The sequence below is a fragment of the Prosopis cineraria genome, unplaced genomic scaffold, assembly GCF_029017545.1.
Source record: "Prosopis cineraria cultivar Desert tree isolate PC_DT_omini unplaced genomic scaffold, ASM2901754v1 PC7, whole genome shotgun sequence".
In the NCBI taxonomy this organism is placed as follows: Eukaryota; Viridiplantae; Streptophyta; class Magnoliopsida; order Fabales; family Fabaceae; genus Prosopis; species Prosopis cineraria.
In genome coordinates, this window is record NW_026555338.1 from 9,854,183 (window position 1) to 9,878,863 (window position 24,681).

A 24,681-nucleotide genomic window follows, 5' to 3' on the forward strand; every position below is an offset into this window, starting at 1 on the left:
GTATGCCATTTCTTGGCATAACTTAGCCCATTTAGCTATTTCTCAACTTATACATATGTAATCATATTCATAATATAATATTAGCCCTCAAATTACTCATTTCATCATAATTTATCCCTTGGCTTAACATTCACTAACACAAACAACCATTTCACACATATACTTCAAGTCATAGCCCTTTTTTGTTTCAAACAACACATTATACAATCATTCAGGCTAGACTTCACAAAAGCTCAATTCAATATATGTATGTATCCTTATAGTAACTCATATACACTATTATATACAATCTTTCAATTCAGTTCATTATACAAACCCAAAGTACATAGCTTCACAACTCAAGTCAGTCCAGACTCTCTTCCCTTAACATGATCACTTCTCAATCCTGTAAACATGTAACCACAGGGGTGAGATAAAAATCTCAGTAACAGAATAACTCACTCCTATTGACTATCACATGCAACAACATGAAAGTAAACATAGTATATCATTAAAATCTTATAAAGAAGTATTTACAACACATATCACATTTCATTTTCAACTTTTCATCAATCTCAAAGGATTCATGATATCTTAAGATATTTCATCATATAATAGAAAACATTAGCATGATCTCTACTAACCAAACCTCCAAATCACCTCGACATGAAACCATAGGCTCATCTCAAACTAATGTACACTCTCATTAGTCTTGAGCTCACCTACAGTGGTAGAATCACCTAGCCAAAGATGTTCTAATGCACAATACGGACTAGGTTTCCCCCAATACACACAATGGGGTGTTGTTGACCAATACTGTATCCCAAAAATACTAAGGAGTCTCTTATCTCCAACACCGTACCTTAATAGGCACTAAGGAGATCTTCTCCAACACCATAGCTTTCAAGGCATTAAGGAGAATTGTTTCCAACACTGCACTCCAACAGGGTACTAAGGAAACCTTACTATATGGTCTTTATCATCTCCTAAACTCAGGTGAACTCCCACCCCTATGATCATGCTTTCTCAAACCATTTAAGGTTCCCATTTACCATATCACATTTCCTTGCTCATTCTGTACAAATAATACTTTTCATTTCAAAATACACATTTCAATGCTCATTTTAACTAAAAGTCTTTTCACATACAACAACCACTTAATGCTATAAAACATGCTTAGTTTGAAACCATTTCTGGCACTAAATAGCATACTAATATACAGTTACAATGAACAATTAAACAAAGGATGTTATTCAGTTACCTCAACCCTTCTGTCACTAGAAAGGTTACCCGTGAATTTCAACTATCACTTAGGTTTTTCTCAAGCTTTCTTTCTCTATTCACGTCCAATATGCTAATCTAAACACATTTGGCACATTTTAGTCAATTGGTCCATTTTGACCAAAAACTCATTTTTAACACTTAGGGCTATATCCATTCGCAAACTCTTTTCCATTTTTCCATTTTAAGTCTATGGCTACCCAATTAATACTTTACATCACCTTAACTGGTCTTATTTTACTCAAGATAGATTTTTGCCCTAACTTTCTCTCTCTAAAGGCTAAAATTGAGCCTCTGGGTTGAAAGCTCTACCGTTCAACTCTAAACCAGTCACAAAGCTCTAATTTAACTTCCGAGAACCTTTTTATTACTATTAGGCAAGAATCAAAGACCTTTAGTTCCACCGATTCGAATTCCCTATAACTCATTTTCATAGAAATTTGTGTAGAATGGAAGGTAAGAGTTATATCAAGTTACCAATCTGAATCACCTTCCACCGCTCTAAAATGACTTAACCTAGCTCCTCAGCCCTTCTTCTCTCTCTATCTCATGTGTTTCTCAAATTTTCCCTTCTGAAATTTCTAAAATTTCACAATTTATGAAGGTAAATTCTAGTCCATGTGCCGCGACGTGTGGCACAGTGAGATTTATTCTCTCCACACGCACTTGCTTTGACCGAAAGATACTTCTAGCACCCATATCTATTCATACAACACACAAACTAGTCAAAATACCAATTAGCCATCTGAATCTCTAATCCTACTTTAATTTTCACTTCACCCTTGATTAAGCTCTAACTTTGGATTAAGAAATTTAGGATGTTATAGTTCTCCCCTCTTTTTAAGAATTTTGCCCTCAAAATTCATAAAAAACATAAATATATACCTATAGAAATAAGTAAGGGTACTTCTACTTTATTCTATCCTCTGTCTCCCAAGTAGCATCACTAGGAGCCATACCTCGCCAGAAAACTTTAACTAACCGTATGGTCTTATTCCTTAATTGTTTCTCTTTCACATCTATGATTTGCTTTGGCTTAGCCTTATAGGTTAAATTCTCTTGGAGTTTAATGTCCTTTGGTTCTATCACATGTGAAGGATCAGGTTGACATTTCTTGAGCTGTGACACATGAAATACCTCATGCACATTCGATAACTATGGTGGTAAAGCAATTTGGTAAGGAATTGGTCCAATTCTCTCCAGAATCTCGAAAGAACCAATGAATCTAGTAGTCAATTTCTTGGCTCTTATAGATCTCCTGATTCCTGTCACTAGTGTAACCTTCAGAAACACATGGTCTCCTACTAGAAACTCTAGCGGCCTTCTATGCCTATTTGCGTAACTCTTTTGCCTACTCTATGCCGTTAACAGCTTTTGCTTGACTAACTCAATATTTTGAGTTGTCTGATCCATAATATTTGGTCATAACATACTCCTTTCGCTCAACTCTGTCCAGTAAAGAGGCGATATACATTTCCTCCCATACAATGCCTCATATAGTACCATTTGTATACCAGAGTGATAACTGTTATTGTAAGCAAATTTAGCCAAAGGAAGATGGCTATCCCAGCTACCTTTCAACTCTAATACATAGGCTCTCAACACATCCTCTAAAGTCTGTATGGTTTATTCTGTTTGCCCATCTGTTTGTAGATGATATGCTGTACTGAATCTCAACTCAGTACCTATGGCACGCTGTAATGTTCCCTAAAAGTTAGAAGTAAATCTTGGATCTTTATCAGAAATTATACTCTTCGACACACCATATAACTTTGCCAACTTTTTTAGAGAATCACTAATTTGAATTGCTAAGAAATGAGTCGATTTCATAAGTTTGTCGACTATAACCCAAATGGCATCATGTCCAGATTGAGTTCTTTGTAACCTAGTTATAAAATCTATAAAAATGGTCTCCCATTTCCACGTAGGAATATCCAATGGTTGTAACATTCCTACCGAGTCACGAACTCCATTACATCTTTCTTCATAATAGGCCACCACCAATACCGTTTCACATCCTGGTACATCTTTGTGGCTCTAGGATAGATCATGTATTTACTACAGTGAGCCTCATTCAAGATAACTTTTCTCAAATCTACATCATCAGGCACATAAATCCTATCCCAATAAACTATAAAACCATCATCATTGAATCCAAACTCAATAGCTTAATCTGCTTCAATCTCTCAATAGCTTGATCTGCTTCAATCTCTTCTCTAATCTTCAAAAGACTTTCATCTTCTAATTGTACCATTCTCAATTTCTTCCAGAAATCATTGCTAATCTCAGTGGAATAGGCACCAATTAACACCTTCAATGGTGCATCTTGCTACGACTCCACAAATGACTCCATCAATCTATATTCCTTAACCATAAGACTTGCTAATTGTAAAGTCTTCTAACTCAAAACATCAGCAACTACATTAGCTTTACTCGAATGGTATTTCAATTCAAAGTTATACTCCTTAAAAAGCTCCATCTACCTTCTTTGCCTCAAATTCAGTTTCTTTTGATCCACCAGGTATTTCAAACTCTTATGGTCGTTAAACATAATGAACATTGCACCATACAGGTAATGGCGCTAAATCTTTAGAGCAAACACTACTGCTGCAAGCTCTAAATCATGAGTAGGATAGTTCTACTCATGTGGTCTCAATTATTGTGAAGCATATGCTATAACTTAACTATCTTGCATCAAGACACAACCAAGACCTTTTAATGATGTATCAGTGTATACCTCGTAAGGTAACCTTGGATTAGGGATAATCAACACTAGTGTTGTAGTTAATTTCTCTTTCAGCTTTCAAAATGCTAGTTCATACTAGTCGTCCCATATATAAAGTTGATCTTTTCAAGTTAGTTTAGTCAAGGAAGAAGCTATCTAGGAAAATTCTTAGATAAATCGTCGATAATACCCAGCTAATCCCAAAAGACTACATATCTCTGTAACTGAACTAGGACGTTTCCATTTTAATACTGCATCAACCTTATGCGGATCCACTGAACTTCCATCCACTAACACCACGTGTCCCAAAAATCTCACTTCCCTCAACCAAAACTCACACTTACTGAGCTTGGCATACAACTTTCTATCTTTCAGAATCTGCAGTATCATCCTCAAATGCCTTGCATGTTGCTCCTTATTCTCAAAATAGATCAGAATGTCGTCTATGAAGACCACTATAAAATGATCCAAGTACGGCATAAAGATTTAGTTCATATAATCCATTAATACTACTAGCATATTGGTCAAACCAAATGGCATAACTAAGAATTCATAATGGCTATACCTGGTTCTGAAAGTTGTCTTGGGTACATCTATTGTACTAACTCTCAACTGATGATACCCCGACCTTAAATCAATATTAGAAAAGACTGAGGCACTAACTAATTGATCTAAAAGATCATCTATCCTTAGTAGAGGATACTTGTTCTTTATAATCACTTTGTTTAGTTGCCAGTAATCAATGCACAATCGTAAATTGCCATCCTTCTTTCTCACAAACAATACCGGTGATCCCCAAGGTGATATACTTAGTTTGATGAATCTTTTCTCTAATAAATCTTCAATCTGCTTCTTTAGCTCAACCAACTTAGACTGCGACATTCTATAAGGAGCCTTTGATATTGGTTTGGTTCCAGGAACCAAATTAATTGAGAACTTAACCTCCCTTTCAGGAGGTAATTCAGTCATTTCTTCTAAAAATACCTCTGGGAACTCACTTACTACCCTAATCTTCTCGATCCCACCATCATACACTGTACTGGCTATGAAGAATACAATATAAGTATCATAACCTTGCTAGATTAACTTCTTAGTAATTACTATTAATAGGAATTTAGGTTGCTCTAAACATTCCATAGCTGCACATAATACTGGTAAGGAAACCACTTTCTTAGCATAATCAAGTTAGCATTATTCGCTGCTAGTCAATCTATGCCAATTATCACATCTATTCCTCTCATAGGAATACAAATCAGATCAATCTTAAAAACTCTATCCTCAAATTGAATCTCTACATTCTGACAAGCTTGACTTGTAATACTAGACGATCCAGAAGGTATCTACTCTTTAATAAGCACAGGTAATTCTTGTAAAGATAATTTAAACCTATCCACACATTCCTTAGAGACAAACAAATGGGTGCACCTAAATCAAATAATGCCTCTATTTTGTAACCCTTAACATAAACCATACCTCTGATTAGATTCGGAGATGCTCTAGCCTCTTCTTGTGTAACTGATAATATTTGACCAGGAACCATCAATTTCTGCTCTGTTCCCTCAACTCTGCCCTCTAGGCATTGCCTCGATATATGACCCAACTTACTACACTTATAGCAAGCTTAACATCTCCCTAGATGAGATCTACCATTAATGTTACACTAGGGCATCCTTCCTGTACTCAAAGTTAGAGTTGGAACATTCAACACTTGCCTCGAAGATTGTGGAGGCCCAATTCTCACACCTCTTCCCCTCTACATTAACCCTCTATACACAGGTCGAGACTGCGATCCTCAATTGAAACCTCTTCTTCTAGAAGAACTGAAATTTCCCGCACTGAATCTAGGCCTCTTTGAGATTTCACCAGTCGGACCGATATAAGATGAAAATATTCCCATACTGTCTTGCTTCCTTTCAGCATTTACCTCTCTACCATGCCTAACTGCTACCTCAGCTTGTGGCACATCTCCTCATATGTCATCACATCAAGCAATGCTATATGTTATTGATACCCAGGTCTCATCTTTTCAAGTAATCTCTTAGCTTTCCACCTCAAGCCATTACCATATTGAAGATACATGGAATAAGTTGACAAGTCATTGAATCTTCTTATAAATTCTTCCTCATCTAAGTCTCCTAGCCTGAAAGCATGAAATTCATCTTCCTTCTCAGTTCTGAATGAGACTAGAAAGTGTTGATCAAAGAAGATTCTCTTGAACTCATCCCAACTCAAACGAATACTATTAGTTGGCCTCACAAATTCCCACCATCTCTTAGCAACACTAACCAACAGCACCGTGGCTAAGATAACTTTCTACTCCAAAGTACAAATCACCACCTCAAAGATAGTTTCCATTCATTCTATCCACAATTCTACTTCACCTTCCCTCATACTTTTATCAAATATCAACGGGTTAAATTAAATGAACATCTTCCAAACACGATCAATAAACGGTCTAAGTTTAATATGTGCTTCTTGCACTGGGATATTTTGAGCTTCAGCTCTCTCTTCTTGCTCTCTACCCCTTAAGATTGTGTCATGATCCCTGACAGTTTGTCTTATGTCAACCACCATATCCTTGAGCTCTTCTAGTAGCTCATCACGTCTATCCCTTTGCGGTTGAACTAGTTGAACTTCCAGCTCCTGTTCCTCCTCTACAACCCATCTATATACTGCGGTTCTCGCACAAGTACCTCTCATACTATACTATTTTCTCCCTTCCTAAGGAAAAAAATATGAAACACAAAGGGCATTAGTGAAAGAGTTGCGTAATAAATAAGATAAGTTGCCATATTTCTAAATGAAGGCATTAATGAAAGTCAGGTCTCGAAAACCAAGAAACTGATATCAAAATGTAACCTCCTCTCATATATTCACACTATATAAGAGAAGACTGCGGTGTTACCACTACCTTTTATCATTCATAATAATCAAATTCCATTTCAATACTGCTTCGATCAAAGACTTACTTTATAAAAGCAATTAAATCACAATATAATTAGAGGAAATAAAGCAGAAATAAATCTTACACCCCTCAAACACATAGTGGACATAACCTACTAGAATTTCTATCTCAATTATATAGTGAACATCACCTGAACTGGTCTTATTTCACTGAAGATAGATTTTTGCCCTAACCTTCTCTCTCTAAAGGCTAAAATTGAGCCTCTGGGTTTAAAGCTCTACCGTTGAGCTCTAAACCAGCCAAAAAGCTCTAATTTAAGTTCCAAAAACCTTTTTATTACTATTGGGTAAGAATCAAACCCTTCTAATTCCACCGATTCAATTTGCCTATGACTCATTTTCAGAGAAATTTGTGTAGAATGGAAGGTAAGAGTTATCCGTAGCTTACTTGGCAAGTTACCAATCCGAATCACCTTCTATCGCTCTAAAATGACTTAACCTAACTCCTCAACCCTTCTTCTCTCTCTATCTTGTGTGTTTCTCAAAATTTTCCTTCTAAAATTTCTAAACTTTCATGACTTCTGAAGGTAAATTCTGGTCCATGTGTCGTGGCGCACGTAGCACAAGCCGCAGCGCGTGGTACAGTGAGATTTATTCTCTCCACGTGCACTTGTTTTGACCCAATATGCACTTCTAGCACCCATATCTGTTGATACAACACACAAACTAATTAAAATACTAATTAGCCATCTGAATCTCTAATCCTACTTTAATTTCCATTCTCCCTTAATTAACCTCTAACTAGCCATCTGAATCTCTAATCCTACTTTAATTTCCACTTCTCCCTTAATTAACCTCTAACTTAGGATTAAGAAATTTAAGATGTTATAGTTTTATGGTTTACTGGGATAAGATCTGTGTGCTTGATGATGTAGATCTGAGGAAAGTCATCTTGAATAAGGCTCATTGCAGTAAATGCACAATCCATTCAGGAGCTATAATGATGCACCAAGATGTGAGGTGGTATCAGTGGTGGCCTAGTATGAAGAGGAAGTTACGAAGTTTATGACTCAGTGTTTGGCCTATCAAAAGGTTAAGATTGAGCACCAAAGACTAGTAGGAATATTGCAACCATTGGATATTCCTACGTGAAAGTGTGATAGTATTTCCATGGATTTCGTAACTGGATTGCCAAGAACTTAGTTAGGACATGATACCATTTTGGTTATAGTCGATAAACTCACAAAATTAGCTCGCTTTCTAGCTATTCGAATTAGTGATTCTCTAAAAAAGTTAACAGAGATTTATACCCAATAAGTGGTGAGGCTAGATAGTGTGCCAAAGAGTATAGTATCAAATAGAGATCCAAGGTTTACTTCTAATTTATGGGGAGCTTTGCATCATGCCATGGGTACTAAGTTAAGATTCAGTATGGCATATCACCTACAGATAGATGGGCAGATATAGCAGACCATATAAACCCTAGAGAATATGTTGAGAGCCTATGTATTGGAGTTGAAAGGTAGTTAGGATAGCCATCTCCCTTTGGTTGAATTTGTTTACAACAATAGTTACCACTCTAGTACTCAAATGGCACCATATGAAGCATTGTATAGAAAAAAGTGTAGATCCCTCTTTGTTGGACAGAATTGGGCAAAAAGAATATGTTGGGACCTAATATTGTGGATTAAACGACTCAAAAAATTGAGTTGATAAGGAAAAAGTTGTTGACAACTTAAAGCAGAAGAGTTACGTGGATTGGCATAGAAAGCCATTAGAATTCTTGGTGGGAGACCATGTATTTCTAAAGGTTACACTAGTGACAGGAATTAGGAGGTCGATAAGAGCTAATAAATTAAATCATCAATTCATTAGTCCTTTTGAGATTCTAGAAAGAATTGGACCAGTTACCTATAAAGTCACTTTGTTGCCATAGTTGTTTAGTGTGCATGGCGTGTTTCATGTGTCGTACCTTAAGAAGTACCAACCTAATAGTTCACATGTGATAGAACTAAAGGAGATTGAACTGTAGGAGAATTTGACCTATAAGGTTGAGCTAGAGCAAATCATAGCTGTGAAACATAAGCAGTTGAGGAACAAGACTATATGATTGGTTAAGGTTTTCTAGCAAGGCATGGCTCCTAATGATGCTACCTGGGAGATAGAGGATAGAATGAGGCAACAATATGCTTATCTATTTTCATAGGTATGTGTTTATGTGTTTTATAAATTTTAGAGGCAAAATCCTTAAAAAGAAGGGAGAACTATAACATCCTGAATTTCTTAATCCCATGATTAGCTAATAATTGAGAGTAAAGTGGTAATTAGTGTGGGATTAGAGATTAGGATGATTACTTGATAGATTGACTTATTGAGATGTTGTATGAACATATACGGGTATAAGGAGTGCATTTTGGGTCAAAGCAAGAGCACATGGTGAGAATAAATCTCACTGTGCCATGCGCAGCAGCCTATGCTGCATGCGTCGTGGCGTAGGGACTATAAAATGACTTTTTAAGCTGTGAAATTTTTTAAATTTTAAAGGAGAGGAGTTGAGAAGACATGAGAAGGAGGAGAGAAGAAGGTTTGATCACCTAGGGTAAGCCATTTCAGGTCATTGGAAGGTGCTTCTAATCGATAACTTAGAGGGTAAGCTATATATAACTCTTATCTTCCATTCTAGCTAAATTTCTCTAACAATGAATTATAGAGAAATTGAATTAGTGAAATTTTAGGGGTTTGATTCTCACCCAATAGTAATAAAAAGATTCTCAAAAGTTAAATTAGAGCTTTACGATTAGTTTAAAGCTGAACAATAGAGCTTTAAACTCGTAGGCTCAATTTGGCCCTAAGTTAGAGAGAGAAAGGGGTAAGAATATGATTTAAGTCAAAGAAGACTAGTTGAGGTGATGTAAAGTAGTAATAAAGTAGTAATGGACTTAAAATGGATAGATAAAAAAGAGTTTACAGATGAATATAGCCATAAGTAGTAAATATATGTTTTTGGTCAAAATAAACCAAATGACTAAAATGTGCTTAATGTGTTCAAATTTGCATTTAGACATGTGAGTTGAGAAAGGAAGCTTGTGATAAGCTGTTGTGGTAGTTGAAATCCATGAGTAACCTTTCTAGTGATAGAAGGGTTAAGGTAACTAAATAACTTCCTTTGTTTGACTATTTATTGTAATTATATGTGAGTATGCTATGTAATACATGAGATTTTTTTGGGTTAAGCATGTTTTATAGCAGTGTGTGAATGTTGCATGAAATAGTTTTTGATTGAATAAAAGCATTAGAAAAATGTGATTTCAAATGGTATGTAATTTATATGTATATGTTATGTGTAAGAAAGTATATAAAGTGGTGATGAGGAACCTTGAATGGTTCGGAAAGCATGATTATAGGGGTGGGAGTTCACCCTAATGGAGAGGTGGTGATAAGATCATATGCAATATTCTCCTTAGTGCCTGATGAGGTGTGGTGTTGGAGAATTATACCTCCTTAGTGCCTTTTAAGGTACAGTGTTGGAGAAGATTTCCTTAGTGCCTGTTGAGGTGTGGTGTTGGAGATATCAAACTCCTTAGTGCCTATGTGATATGGTGTTAGAGTTAATGACACCTCATTGTGTGTATTGGGGGAAACTATAGTTCAGAAGTGAGATAGAACACCTTTGGTTGGGTGATTCTACCATTAACGGTAAGCTCAAGGCGAATGAGAGTGTACATTAGTCTAAGGTAAGCCTATGGTTTCATGTTGGGGTGATTTGAAGGTTCGGTTGGTAGTGATTGTAACATCCTGAGTTTTAATTCCCTGATTAATTAAACCTAATTAGGGTAATTAAGTAAGTTGAAGTGGTGTGTGGCCAGAGAGATCTAATAATCTTATTTGATGATATTTCAGCCCTTGTTGTAGGTCCGGTATCAAGGCGAGCCATCCGAGCATCAAAAGAAGAAGAAAAGGAAGAGTTGATATTGTTGTGCCATATGTCGTGGCATGGAGATCGTCCGCTGTGGCACACAGACATTTTTCAATGTGGGAGAAACTCTCTATTCCATGCACTACTGTACATGGCCATTTTTTGCAGTTTATCAGACGTGAAATGAGACAGAAATAGAGAAAGAAAAAGAGAAGAAACAGAGAGGCACACCAATGCTCTGCTAGGGTTTACTTGTAGATGACATTGAGAGTATTTTGAAGGCTACAAACACCCAAGGTAAGTATCACACTCATTAATCTCCCCATTTCTTCCACATTTATGAGTTTATGGTTAGGGTTTGATAGTGGAAGTAGAATTTTAGTCTATATAGGTTATGGGTCTGAATTTGTTGACTCAAATGGAGTTAATGGGGTAGATTAGAATATCTAAACCCAGGTATAATGAGCTTTGGTGTCTTGGGTTGTTGGGCACCATTAATAATAAAAAATCTCATTTATTATAGGTGGTTGAAAGTTTATGATGCCATTAATAGGGATTTAATGGCTCATTAATGTTAGTGGGGGCTAAAGGTAATTATTAAACTTAATGGATCAGCTCCAACTCTTGTAGAGTAAATGTAGGGCAATTTAAAAGTAGAGATTGAGGGTTCAAATGTTTGAGTTTGTTATGTTAATGGAATTCAACTTGTTTGATTGTAGTTTTGGCTCTTGGTCACCTATTGGATTGGAAATTCAAGCTTGAAAGCTAGTTGATTGAGGGGTAAACCTTTGACCTCTCAAAAGTTTAAGGTAACCGGGGGAAGCTCTACTTTGTGTGGTTATATGTTAATTGATTGATAGTTGGTTGTTAAATGTAAATCGTGAATGTTACATGTGTGGGATTGATTTTTAAAGTAAAAACTATATATTAGTTTCAATAAGTGTATGAAAAAGCTATTTCTGGCCTATAATTGTAAAATGCGAAGTCAAGAGAATCTTAACTATGAATATGCTTATTTTTTTTTTTTTGAAAAATGAATGTGATGTTGTGTAGAGGTATTTTTGGGTTAATGAGAAATGAATCTTGAGAAAATGATGAGAATACATACTTGGGTAGTGCATGGTCATGAGCCTAATGTAATTATTGTGATAAAGAGTATATGAAAGTGAAAAATGAAAACGAGTGAGTAATGATTATGGCATGATCAATGGTGGGATTTTGCCTAAGGATTAGGAATAGAGAAAAATCCATATGGTACTTAGGTTGCCCTCTAGTGCATGGGGGTATAGCCTTGTCCCACAGTTTGTCAAGGGACTGTTCCATCATTTTTTTAGGGACTAGAACTTATCTATCTCCACCAATTCAACGAGGAGAATAGCCTAGGGTATGGGACACCCCAATGATTCAAGAATGGAGGAAGCTGTGGTCTAAGAGTGAGTTCTATAATCTTTAGCTAGGTCACACCTTATTATTAGTGAGATTGGGTAGTTTAGTTACATGGTGTAATATCCACCTTAACATTATCAAAATTCACCACAATTATAACAAACAATCATAATTAGGAGAAAGGATTTTCTCCTAATCTCACCTTATATATATAAGGGTTAAAACTAATAATCTTTTAAAAATAATTGAGGAATATTTAGGATCCCATAAAAACTCTTTAAATTGATAGTTTGAGCTCAAACTTAATGATTTATATAGGCTTTGGAAGCATAGAAAAGTTTTGGGAAGCAAACCACTTCAAAACAGGGCCAAAAATGTCATTGTTGAGTGTTTTGGTCCATGCGCCACGGCTCATGGTCCGTGCATTGTAGTTTGTGGCACAGAATGCCAAATTTTCTCGCTGTACCGTGTGCTGCGGCGCACGTGTCCATGACAGCTTTTCTGGACAAACTTCGAACACACGCCATTTTCACATCCGATGTTCGATTGGAGGGATTCAAGTGCCCACACGAAGCTTATTCAATAAGCTAAAATGGTATAAGTTTCGTTACAATATGACACCATATGAGAATTTTAGACACTCGGATGTAAAAGTCAGTTTTTCAAAGAAATTTTCAACCATCCAAGTACCCAAAACTCATAACTTATACCATTAACCCATTGAGAGGCTTGAACCAAGTCCAATGGACCAAAATACACTTGAGTGACCAATCAAATATACAAAAACATACCAAACACAAAATTTGGCCACTCAATGGCCATTTTGCCTAATATGGCCAAAATACACAATTAACACTACAAGCACTATTTAGCCTCTATTGCCACATAATACCCTACAAATACATTGTTACCACATAGATAAAATATTTCTTACACTTGTATTAGTATTTTAGCCCATCACTATAAAAATTATCACATATTCACCTCATATACAATATTGGGCTAAAATATAGTATGAAACAAGTGCAACCAATCAAAATGATATGCATTCCTAGTTGGCAACATATAATATCATATAATAAGTTTTTGTACACCACTCAAATCAAAATCGGGCATTACCATTTGATGTAGCAAATATGCTAGCCCTTGCTCAATTCCCTTCCTGGCTTAGTCTCATTGGTAGCACCTATAAAATGATAACAACGGGGTGAGATAAAAATTTCAGTAACTAAGATAATCTATATTATTGATTAACAAGACAAGTTATAAACAAGTATTAAAATAAGTAACATAATCACATCATGTAAGATCACCATAAATTACATGCATGATCCCTAACCATCCAGTCCTCCAATACTCCTGACCAAACCAATAGGCTATTTTACAGAACCAAATCACATGTATGTCCCAAGCTCACCATCTATGGTAGGACTACCCGACCAAGGTGTCCTAAACTACTTTTGGACTACTGTTTTCCCTATTACAAGTAATTGGGGTGTCATTACTCCAACAGTGCATCCTACGGATGCTAAGGAGTATAATCTCCAACTCCACACCCTTTTGGGTAGTAAGGAGAGTAAGTCTCCAACACCACACCCATTTTCGAGCACTAAGGAGAGTAAGTATTGCACCTGGCGTTCTGAGGTGCTAGCAATGCCATATGGACTTAATCTTTACTATCTCCACTAAGGTGACCTCCCACCCTCTAGTATGCCACATTTCATTACATATCTCCACTTGACCATGCATAAACAACTTTCCAAACTAATATAACAAATCTTACCATTTACTTTAAAAATATAAAATTTCACAAACCAATACTCCACTCATTTTCTAAAATAGTTAACCTTTAAAGAATTTATACATATATACTCAACAAATCATTGAAAAGCACTTGAGAATAACTTATACTAAGTAATAAACAATACAAATTATCTAGTTACCTCAACCCTCTTATTACTAAAAGGCTTACCCGTGGTACTAATTCTCTTCTTGTATCAAGGTAAGTCTTCCCACACCACAATCTATATCAACAAGTACTATATGTTAATTTTCAATTAACACAAACACTATTAACTACCAATAGCCTCCCAATGCTCCCACTTCTCACTCAAAATCTCAACAAATAGGCTTGTCAAGATTACAATTTGTTCACACAATCCCTTTAAGCCTCCTTCTAATCTATCACAATATAAAACTTAATATATTAACTTATCACTCTTCAACACCCTATAATCAAGTTAATACTTGATCTAAAATTCACCAAACAAGAAAGTAGCTTCCCATTACCACATATCCAAGATCAAAAAGCCAAAATAAAACCTTTAAAATTAATAGAAACCTTCAAAACATTGACTTATGGCTTAATCCAATCAGACCAAATTCTCACTCTTCCAAATCCCATGGAAAATGAGATGAAAAAGTAGAGGAAAAGGGTAGAAAACTTACTCAAGAGTTTGAAGGCTTAAATCATCTTCAAAATCCTCCCAAATTGATACCCTAGCAGTGCCCAAAGTTGCCCCCTTTGTGTTTAGGTGTTCCACCCCAAAATCTTTCAATTTCTGATGATTTTCAAAATTTTAAGTTGCCTGCTAGGCCATGCACCGCAGCGCACGCTAGGCAAGCTGCGGCTTATGACGCAATGAGCAATAAGTTGATTTTGCTCCCCCCAATACCTCCCGACTTGATCCAACTTTTATCTTATCTCAATTTAGAGCCAAATATGACCCAAAAATCTAATTAGCCACCCAAAAACATAATTAAATAAATTAATTATATTTTTAACTAATTTATCCCTTAATTAATCAACTTTTCTAGATTTAAAGTTTTAGGATGTTACACATGGACGGAACCCTAATCAGTGTTATAGCCCGTGGTTTCAGTTTGAGGATATAAGGTTAGTTGATCATTGCCTAAGTAAATTTATGACGTGTCACATGTGTTAAGTAGTGCAAGTTGCATGAGTATGGGTCATGTCACATATCTGAGAATATGGTGACAATGCACCTAGTTATGAGAATTAAAGAAGTCATTTAATGATAATTGACAAGTTATGTTATATGCAAGCTTATTTTACATACTTAATTTCCTTACGTATGTATTTGATTTATAATTGATATATAACTGTATAGGGTAAGTTTAACCATTTTTACTGAGTGGCTAGACACACCCTTTTCATTTAACATTTTTCAAGCTCTAGCTCTAGTATTAAGAGGGAGAATACTAAAGAGTTAGGGAATTAGCACATTCCTTTTTGTATGCCTCTAGTTTAGATTTAATTGTGTAATAGCATATGACTTGCCAATTCTAGGATGCATGCCATTACACTTGCACTATTTTGGTTGTTAGAAATGTGAAATTTGTATTTTGAGCCCTTAGTCTTTATGTATATTGATTTATATATGTTTATAAGGCCAAAATACTAGTGTAAGTGTAGAAATAATGATTTGAACTTGTTGTGAATGATTTGGGCAAGATGCAATAACAAATTATCTCCCCTTCTGTTTTTGGTAAAATGGGGTTAATAAGTGAATTTTTATTATACTAATGTTTTAGTACTGTGACGTGTTATACTGGTAGTATTAGGTCTACTAGACATGGTCCAGGTGATAAGGAAAAGCTTTTGGCAATTGTTGAAGGTTTTAAACACCCATTTTGCGTAAAAGTATTGAAATGTGGTTTAAATGTGTTTAGATATTCAACTTCCTAGTATGACATGTTTTGGAAGTGAAACTTGTGTAATTAGCTAGTTCTTATAAAGAGCTTTCTGTAGACACCTAGATCATGTCATTCGAATATCGGACGGAGAATCAGGGCAAGTCAGAAGTTCCTCAATTCTACTATTAAATGACAGCAGAATCAACAAAAATTTCGTGCAACATGCCGCGGCGCAGCATGGATGAGCCACAGTACATTGCCTTGTATCATAGCACAATGTTTTGTTTTTAACCATTTTCGACTTCTTTCACTTCTCTAAGGTATCCCATGCTTCCGTAACTTATTTTTACTCTGATATGAAAGATTTTGATTGATTTCAACTCATTTTATTTAGATAATGTGGGATCCCTTATTTTTAAATTAAACATTGGTAATCATCGTTTCAAGTTAAGTCTCGAATTTCCAGGTTTTATATTGGTTAATTATGATTAGTGGAGTGTGAATGCTTCAACTTAGTATCAATTTCTGTAGTTCTGAGAACTAGTCTATGGTATATGTAAAATTATGGTTAAGATTTGTTGTGCATTTCATATAGAGAATTGGCAATATCTTATTACACTTGTTATTTCCCCCACTAAGCTAGTGCTAACTCCCTTTTTCCTTTTTAGGATTGCTTCCATCCTTAGGAGGGGAGAACATGGTGTAAACAAGAGCCACAAATGAAGGAAATGCATTAGAGAATGTGCAAAGACCAGAACAAGAACCGGTGAATCAAGAGCAATAACCAAGACCTTAATAGGGTAATAAAGACAATGCCCTAGATGAACTAAGGCGTATGATGATGGACATCTAGAGAAGAATGGATGGTTATGACGAGATCCTTAGAAGAAGACCTGGGGAGAGTAGCAGGACAGTTGAGAGAGTTAGGGGGTGTTTGGATGGGGGGAAGGGAGGGGAAATTGGTTAAAAATTTCCCCTACCCTCCCCTCCAAATTAGGGGGAGCTCCCCTCCCCTTCCCTTCCTTCCCTTCCCCTCCCCTCCCCTCCCCTCCCCTTGAACCAAACAGATCCATAGGTTTACCAAGGGGAAACCCAGAATGATGTGCACGCTAAGGTGCATGGACATAAAGATGAAGAGTACTATGAGGAAAGCATTCCTGAGAGGCCAGTGCAACTAGTATGGCCTAGGATGAGTGAATTTTAAGGCTTCATTGATATGGCTTTGAAGCAATTCACGAGGTTGAATCTTCCTTCCTTTGAAGATTCTATGAAGGATCAACCAGCTGAGAAGTAGATCGACAGGCTTGAAACAATCTTCTCAGTCATGACATGTATGACTAAGTAGACAGTTCTCTTAGCTACTTTCATACTTAAGGATGCAGCAAAGCAATGGTGGCAAAGTGTGAGGCCGGTAAATGGCTCGCAGTTGACATGGATAGAGTTCAAGGGGCAGTTCTTCACCTACTACTTACTAGCCTCATTTCAAGCAGAGAAAGAGGCAAAATTTCACAGAATTCAGTAGGGAAATATGAATTAGGAGGAGTTTATAGCAAAGTTTAATGAGCTATCTAAGTACTCCACCCATCTTAGTCATCATGATGACAAGCATTGGAAGGCCGAGCAATTTCTTGATAAGATGAGGCCTAAATTCAACCAGCAGTTAGCTAACTTTGACATTACTTCCTTTGAGTTATAGCCAAAAGGAGTAGAGTAGTAGAAGAGAAGAAGAGAGATGGTCAAGGGAGAATCTCTTCCTATACAGGCCCTATGGGCAAAGTAAGTAAGAAGTGGGTTTTAACCCGAGTATGTTTGAGAGGTACAATGTTAGAGGAAGCAAGAAGAGAGCTTCTAGAAGGGGTCCCAAACTAGGGGATCCAACTAGAGGAGCAATGTCCTAAGGAGTATGGGTAGGGTCAGAAATCAAACTTCCCAGCAGGGATCTACAACTCCATCTGCTATAATGCCAACTAGAGCTCCGTAGTGCAATAGATGTAAGAAACATCACTAAAGGGCAATGTTAGATTTGCTTCAAATGCAACAAGGTAGGACACATAGCTAAGTTTTTCGTGGAAAACATACCTTCTTCTGTTTAGAGATCCACTATCCCAGGACGAGTCTTCGCCATGACCAGAGAAGAGGCTGAGGCTTCACCAAAGCTGATTAAAGATAAAATCTTACTTTGTGGTCACCAGATAGATGCTTTGTTTGATTTTGGTGTTATGCACTCTTTTATATCTAATAAGTGTGCTAAGAGGCTAAAGTTGCATGTGCTTGAAATGTCATTTTCCATAAATGTGTCTACGCCGGTTGGTGCATCTGTGAAGACCAGTCGGGCTTGTTTGAAACTAGAGTTGAAGTTTAGTGATAGAGTCATCGTTATTGACTTAATTTGCTTACCTTTGAGTGGCATTAATGTGATAATATGGATGGATTGGTTGTCTGCCAATGGTGCAACACTTGACTATAATAGAAAGATAGTCTCCTTATCAATTTACATATCAACAGCTATTAACCCTGAACCTATCAAGTCATTATCAGTAGTGGACAATAAGACTCCAAAGTTCTTGTTAGCCCTACAAGTAGAGAAGTCAATGAAAGAGGGTTGTCAAGCTTTTATGATCTGCTATTCTACACATGAAGTGTATGACGGAGGAATTGATAGAATTCGTGTAGTGAATGAGTTCCTAGAGGTATTTGATGACTGAATGTCAGGATTGCCACCAGAAAGAGAGATTGAATTCTTGATTGATTTAGTACTCGGTATCGAGCCAATCTCTAAGGCTCCGTGTAAGCTCCTTGAGGTTAAACCACAATTAACTCTAAATCATGGTAATCCAAGGTTCTACCCTCAAGGATTACCAAACCGAGGTTTTTAAAAGAGAATTTCTCAAAAATCTTTCATGGGAATCCTTATCTCGACAGTTCAAATCTCAAACAAGATTTAATGACTCCAAATCAAAGTTTTGAAAATAAAGCGGAAGCTTGAAAGTCAATTGGGACCCATAATAATGAGTTTTCAGACTTAAATCAGATTTTAATGTAGAAATTGACACGTGTGTTGCAGCTTACAGCTCGTATGCGCCGGCGTGTCTTCTCTGTGCCATGGCCATGGCGTGAGGTGCCATATGCCATGGTACATTGCACGAAATTTGATAGATTAGTGTTGTCATATGACAGCATAAAGAGCAAAATTCCAACGCATCCCAAATCTCCATTCGACGTTCGATTGAGGTGGTTTTGGTGTCTACACAAAGCTTTCTCCTAGCTCTAGCTAACCGGTTTCACACTTAAATTTATTTTTTATAAAAAGTTGGATATCAAAACCTATATTAACCACATTTTCACAAAATCTCCTAATTGAAGTGTCCCAACTCAACCACACGTGCCAATAGCTTGTACCAACCCTCCAACCACACTCAATGGACTCTTGCAGACTTATGTAACACACCACACACAACCAAAAATGCTTATTTCATGAAATCACCACTCAACCTCAATTTTTACAAAACATAAAAAAGGGAGGAAATATTGCACAAAGTTAACCATTTCATTTCAAATTACTCAGAATACATATGTTTCTACTTGCATAAGTATTTTGGCTCTAACCAGGGGTTCACAACTAAAACTCACTAGTCCAGGGCACAAGATACACTAGTTGTACATAAAATCATGCAAGTAGTGCATAAATTATATCAATTACTCCTAGTTGGCAATTACATTAACAAATACACATGAAAGTTATGAAAGAGAGGCATATAGAGGATTACTCCACAAATCCCAAGTCTCTGTATGTTTTTCTCAACTCAGATCTAATGAGCTAATTCCTAAAAATATTGAGAATTAAGGGATGAGTACAATCACTTAGTAACTAAGTTTCACTTAACCCATATAGTTACATATTAATTGTAAATAGATGCAATTTTGGCACACAAGCACATATTTCACATAATACTAGGCCATGGTTCATAAAAACTAACAACCATTGACCGAGCTTGTCACAAACCACCATATCATATTATTTCACAAAAACATGACATTAGGTCACAAAAATAATAACCATACGCCTTCAACACATGCCGAACCACAAAACTAACAACTATGTAGCTGGACTTATATGCGTGATCATATGCCGACCTTATATCCTCCTGTTACCTTGATAGGAAATTAGTCGCTTATCCTCAAAATTACACTAAAGCTAACCCTAATGCAATATAGGGCCAACCCTAGGTCATCTCCCAAGGAATGGTTTTAAGTCTAATTGAAAGTTATCTAGTGAAATAAATCAACCAAAGTTTGTAGGAATTTAGTTATCTATCTAATTATCTAAACTAATTACCTAATATGCAAGTAATTAAAATGCTAGTGAAAGTGAGTGAAATGAACTTCCCTTTTTACAATAATGGAACCCTAGAGATTAGTTGATTTTGGACTCATTATCTTCTCATGATTAGGCTAAGTTTAGCTTCCCTTTCCTCTTGACTAAAGCTGTCATGACTTAAGAAAATTATCCTAAGCCAATTAACCTAATTAGCTAACCTCCCTAGGTCTTAGATTAAAGTCCCTAGTTCAATTAACCAATTGGTGAAGACATTAGCCAAGTGATTCATTCAAAATCCTCTCTCAACAGCCATGGTCAAACACATAAATTGAGCAACCACAAGATTATGTCAAGCTACTCAATAACACAAGCATTAACACCACAAGATTATGCAATATTAACACAAGACATTCACTAATTTAAAAACACAAGATTATGTGCCAAACAAAGAGTGGCAAAATTCAGTCATGGCTGTCCAAGGAAGAAATTAAATGAAACAATCCTCTCTCTTTACATCAACATCAAATTCAAATTAGAATTTATAAGCTAAGATGATTAGACCCTAGATTAAGGAATCTAACCATCTAGTAAAAAGAGAAGAGGATAGGAAACAAAAGAACTTAGCCAATTTGAAGCTCAAGACTCATCCTCCATCTTCATCTCTCTAGGATTCCACAAAGAAACTTAGCCAATCTTCATTTTCAAGAACCCTAGTGATTGCTTGTGAAGGCCAAACTCCATAGCTCTTGAATGATGGAAATGAGCTTCAATCCTTGTGAAAATGGAAGGGATGGAACGAAAATGAAGAGAGGAGAAGAATGGTATGAGTTTTGTAGAGGTTTGGTGGCTGAAAATGGAGGTTAGGGTGCTGGAAAATGAAGAACAAAAGAGAGAAAATGAAGAACACTATGAACAAGAGAGAGAGAATGTGGAAGATGAATGAGATATGTGTTGGATCCCATTTGAGACTTAAAATGGCGTACTCCTTGGTGTCTCCCATCAGCTGAAGCTTAATTAAAATAAGGAAAAAGAAATTAAAATGTAAATGGGAGCCTTGTCACACTTGCAAGGTGGCAACTTCCTATTGGTTTGTAGATGATTCCAATGTGTGCCTAATTTTCCATGTGTCATCCACATCATTTTAGCTGATCTAATCCCTCAAAATAATCATAATTCACGTGCAAACCATCAACCATTGTCCTCAAGGAGTGTTGACCTCAATTGCCCAATTGATGCACAAGTCACATGCCACCTATGTCACATAAATCACATAATTCAATTAAATAGCATATGATATAATAAAATCTAATTCATGTCCAGAATTAAATTCATAATTAGAAGGGAGAATTTATTAAATTAACCAAGTTTTAGGCTGCACAAAATTATATAAAATTTTTTACACAAATGCAAACCAAAAACTAGGACAAACTAAGACACTCAAGAAAGTGTTGACTTTTTTATTTAATTACTCCCAAACTAAAATGAATTTTAAAAATATAATTTCACCATTCATCAACTGGACATAAAATGCACTTTGTCAATTTTTCTTGTACATTTTCTCAAAAGTTCATTTTTTGGACCAAAATGCCCCTAGTGCATTGATATTAGAAACTTAGGCAAAGTTCCAAATCTAATGCAATGTGTGCACTTGAAGGTGATAAATCATTAATAAAATGGTCCTAATTGACAAATAAAAGTGGGTAACAAATGTGTTCTATCATACCTCTGACACAAAATCGATGGCTATCACGTGGCTATGTCCTTCATGGACTAGCCCAGCCTTTCACTTGTGATGAGTTACCAGGCTAGGGTGAACTCACTCACTTGTGTAATCTGGTTTCCCCTAATATTAACAACCATGGGGTGTCGTACCCCTAATTTAGCCTCCTCACGAATTGATGGAGACTAGTTAGGTTCAAGTCTCTTATGGAATAAGTGGGACAGTCCCAAATTAACTATGAGACAAGGGCTACCCCCCGATTCCAGCGGTTGGTGCCATGGCTAGTTCCCAATTCCAACAGTCACTGCCAATACCACATGGATTTCAACCAATTTACTCCTCTTCCTAGGTGAACTCCCACCAATGATCATGCTATGCACATGTTTCACATAATATGCATTTTCACAATTGATTAATAACACATGAACTCGCATAACTCATTACTCCATAATTTAACACATAATATAACACAATTCTCCACCCATAGTAATAAATCACAATCAATCTTGCAAAACATAAAGGGTAGTAGAATCAAGGTTTTCTTTCCTAAAAACCATTTTACTAATCAAGTAATTGCCAACATGCATCATTATTTTAACCCATAAATCACATTTCACAAACATAATTAACATTTAACTATAAAAATTAAGTTTCTCTCGGTTACCTCAAACCTTTGAGAGGTCAAAGGTGTACCCCTCACAATATCAACTTCTCAAAGCTTCAACAAGCTTGAGTGGTGCCAAAACAAACCTCTATACATTCAAACCACAAGAACATCATCATGGTCTAACACTTGAAACTTTATCAACATAAAACTCCACATACACTACTTTACCATTTCATAATCACTACTCACTCATAGCCAATGGGCTTTTTAAATTTCATTAATGCTCCTTATCATTAATAACACCTCAAACCATCATTAATGCATATTAACCTCTCCCAACTACTATATTTATAACAATTTTGGATAGTAAATGCTCCCATAAGTCATCTGCTTCCATCAATGCAGTGTTCCAATACATTAAACAACTCCCATTAATCTCATTTTAACTAATGGAATTAGACCCATACACTTATGGACATAAAACCCATCTCCTAACACAAACCCTACCATAAATCATTGCAAATGAGGGAGAGAAAGGAAGAAGAAGGCATCATAATCTTACCTTGGGTCTTTAAGAGCTTCAATCTAGCAACAATAGATCTAAATGTCGTCCCTAGCAAAGCTAAAACTGAACTCTTCATTTTCTTCCTCTTTTTCTCTTTCGTTTTCACATAGTTCATGAACTGATTTATCTGATTTTTGGCCGTGTGTCACGGCGCATGATGCCTTTCATCACAACATATGGTACGGAGGAGCCCATTATGTTTAAATTGTCTTTATGCACCATGGCAGACCAACCACACACTGCGGTGTGTGGCACATAAAATAATTCTTCACTTTTTTATCCTCTTTCCTTACCCGGGTAGCCCACCATTGATCCAGACCTACTTTTAGGGCTAAAATCACATCAATTAGGCCAAGTTAAGCCCCTCTAACCACACACCTCATTAATTCACTAATTATCCTTACTAGGTTAATAAATCAGGTTAAAAATTTTTGGATGTTACAACTCTCCCTTCCTTTTAAGAATGTTGTCCTCAAAATTCAGTAAATCAAGTAAATCTTACGTCATTGAAAAAGATAGGGATATTGTTGCCTCATTTTCTCCTCCGTTTTCTAAGTGGCATCACCGGGAGTCATTCCCTTCCATATTACTTTTACTAAGCAGATAGTTTTATTTCTAAACTGTTTATCTTTCACATCAGCTATTCTTTCCGGCTCAGTCCGATAAGTCAAATTCTCCCATAGCTCCACTTCTTCTGGTTCAATAATGTGAGATGGATTAGGTTGGTACTTCTTGAGTTGTGAGACATAAAACACGTCATGTACACCCGATAAATATGGGGGTAATGTAATACAATACGCCATAAGCCCAATTCTCTCTAGAATTTCAAATGGACTAATGTATATAGGAGTCAACTTCTTGGCTCGAATAGACCTCCCAATACCAGTCATAGGCGATACCTTCAAAAATACATAATCTCTGACCATAAATTCTAGTGGTCTCCTTCTCTTATCCACATAACTCTTCTGCCAACTTTAGGTAATCAATAATTTCTGTCAAACTACCTCTATCTTCTCTATGGTTTGATCTACTAAATTTGGACCCAAAACACTTCTCTTACTTAACTTAATCCAGTAGAGAGGCGATCGACACTTTCAACTATACAAAGTTTCATATAGAGCCATCTGAATACTTGCATGAAAGCTATTGTTATAAGAAAACTCTGCAAGTGGTAAGTGTTTATCCCAACTTTCACTAAACTCAATAGCACACGCTCGCAACATATCCTCAAGAGTTTGAATCATTCTCTTAATCTAACCATCAATCTGTGGGTGATAGGTTGTACTAAACTTCAATTTAGTACCCATAGCTTGGTGTAAAGCTCTGTATAAGTTCAATATGAACCTCGGATCGCGATCTAACACAATCTCTTTTGGCACCCATGCAACTGTACTATCTCTTGAACATAAACCTCCACAAATATCTCTAAGATATAGTCTACTCTAATGGCTAGGAAGTGAGTTGACTTAGTCAGTCTATCCACAATCACCTATATAGCATCATGACTAGCTTGAGTACGAGGCAATCCTATTATGAAATCTATAGACACACTATCCTATTTCTATATTGGGATTTCCAAGGGTTGTAACAGCCCAAGTGGCTTCTAGTGTTCTATCTTGACTT

At 36.3% G+C, this 24,681-nt stretch overlaps 2 protein-coding genes across 2 annotated transcripts; one reads left to right on the forward strand and one right to left on the reverse strand.

Moving 5' to 3' along the window:
* Positions 1 to 17,971: 17,971 nt before the first annotated feature.
* LOC129316456 (uncharacterized) lies at positions 17,972 to 18,553 on the forward strand. The gene has a single exon (XM_054960883.1). It carries the CDS (start codon positions 17,972 to 17,974, stop codon positions 18,551 to 18,553), a length of 582 nt encoding a protein of 193 aa, XP_054816858.1.
* Positions 18,554 to 23,609: 5,056 nt separating this feature from the next.
* LOC129316458 (uncharacterized) lies at positions 23,610 to 23,948 on the reverse strand. Its single transcript, XM_054960884.1, has one exon. The coding sequence runs from the start codon at positions 23,946 to 23,948 to the stop codon at positions 23,610 to 23,612; it is 339 nt and encodes a 112-aa protein (XP_054816859.1).
* Between the last annotated feature and the right edge of the window lie 733 nt (positions 23,949 to 24,681).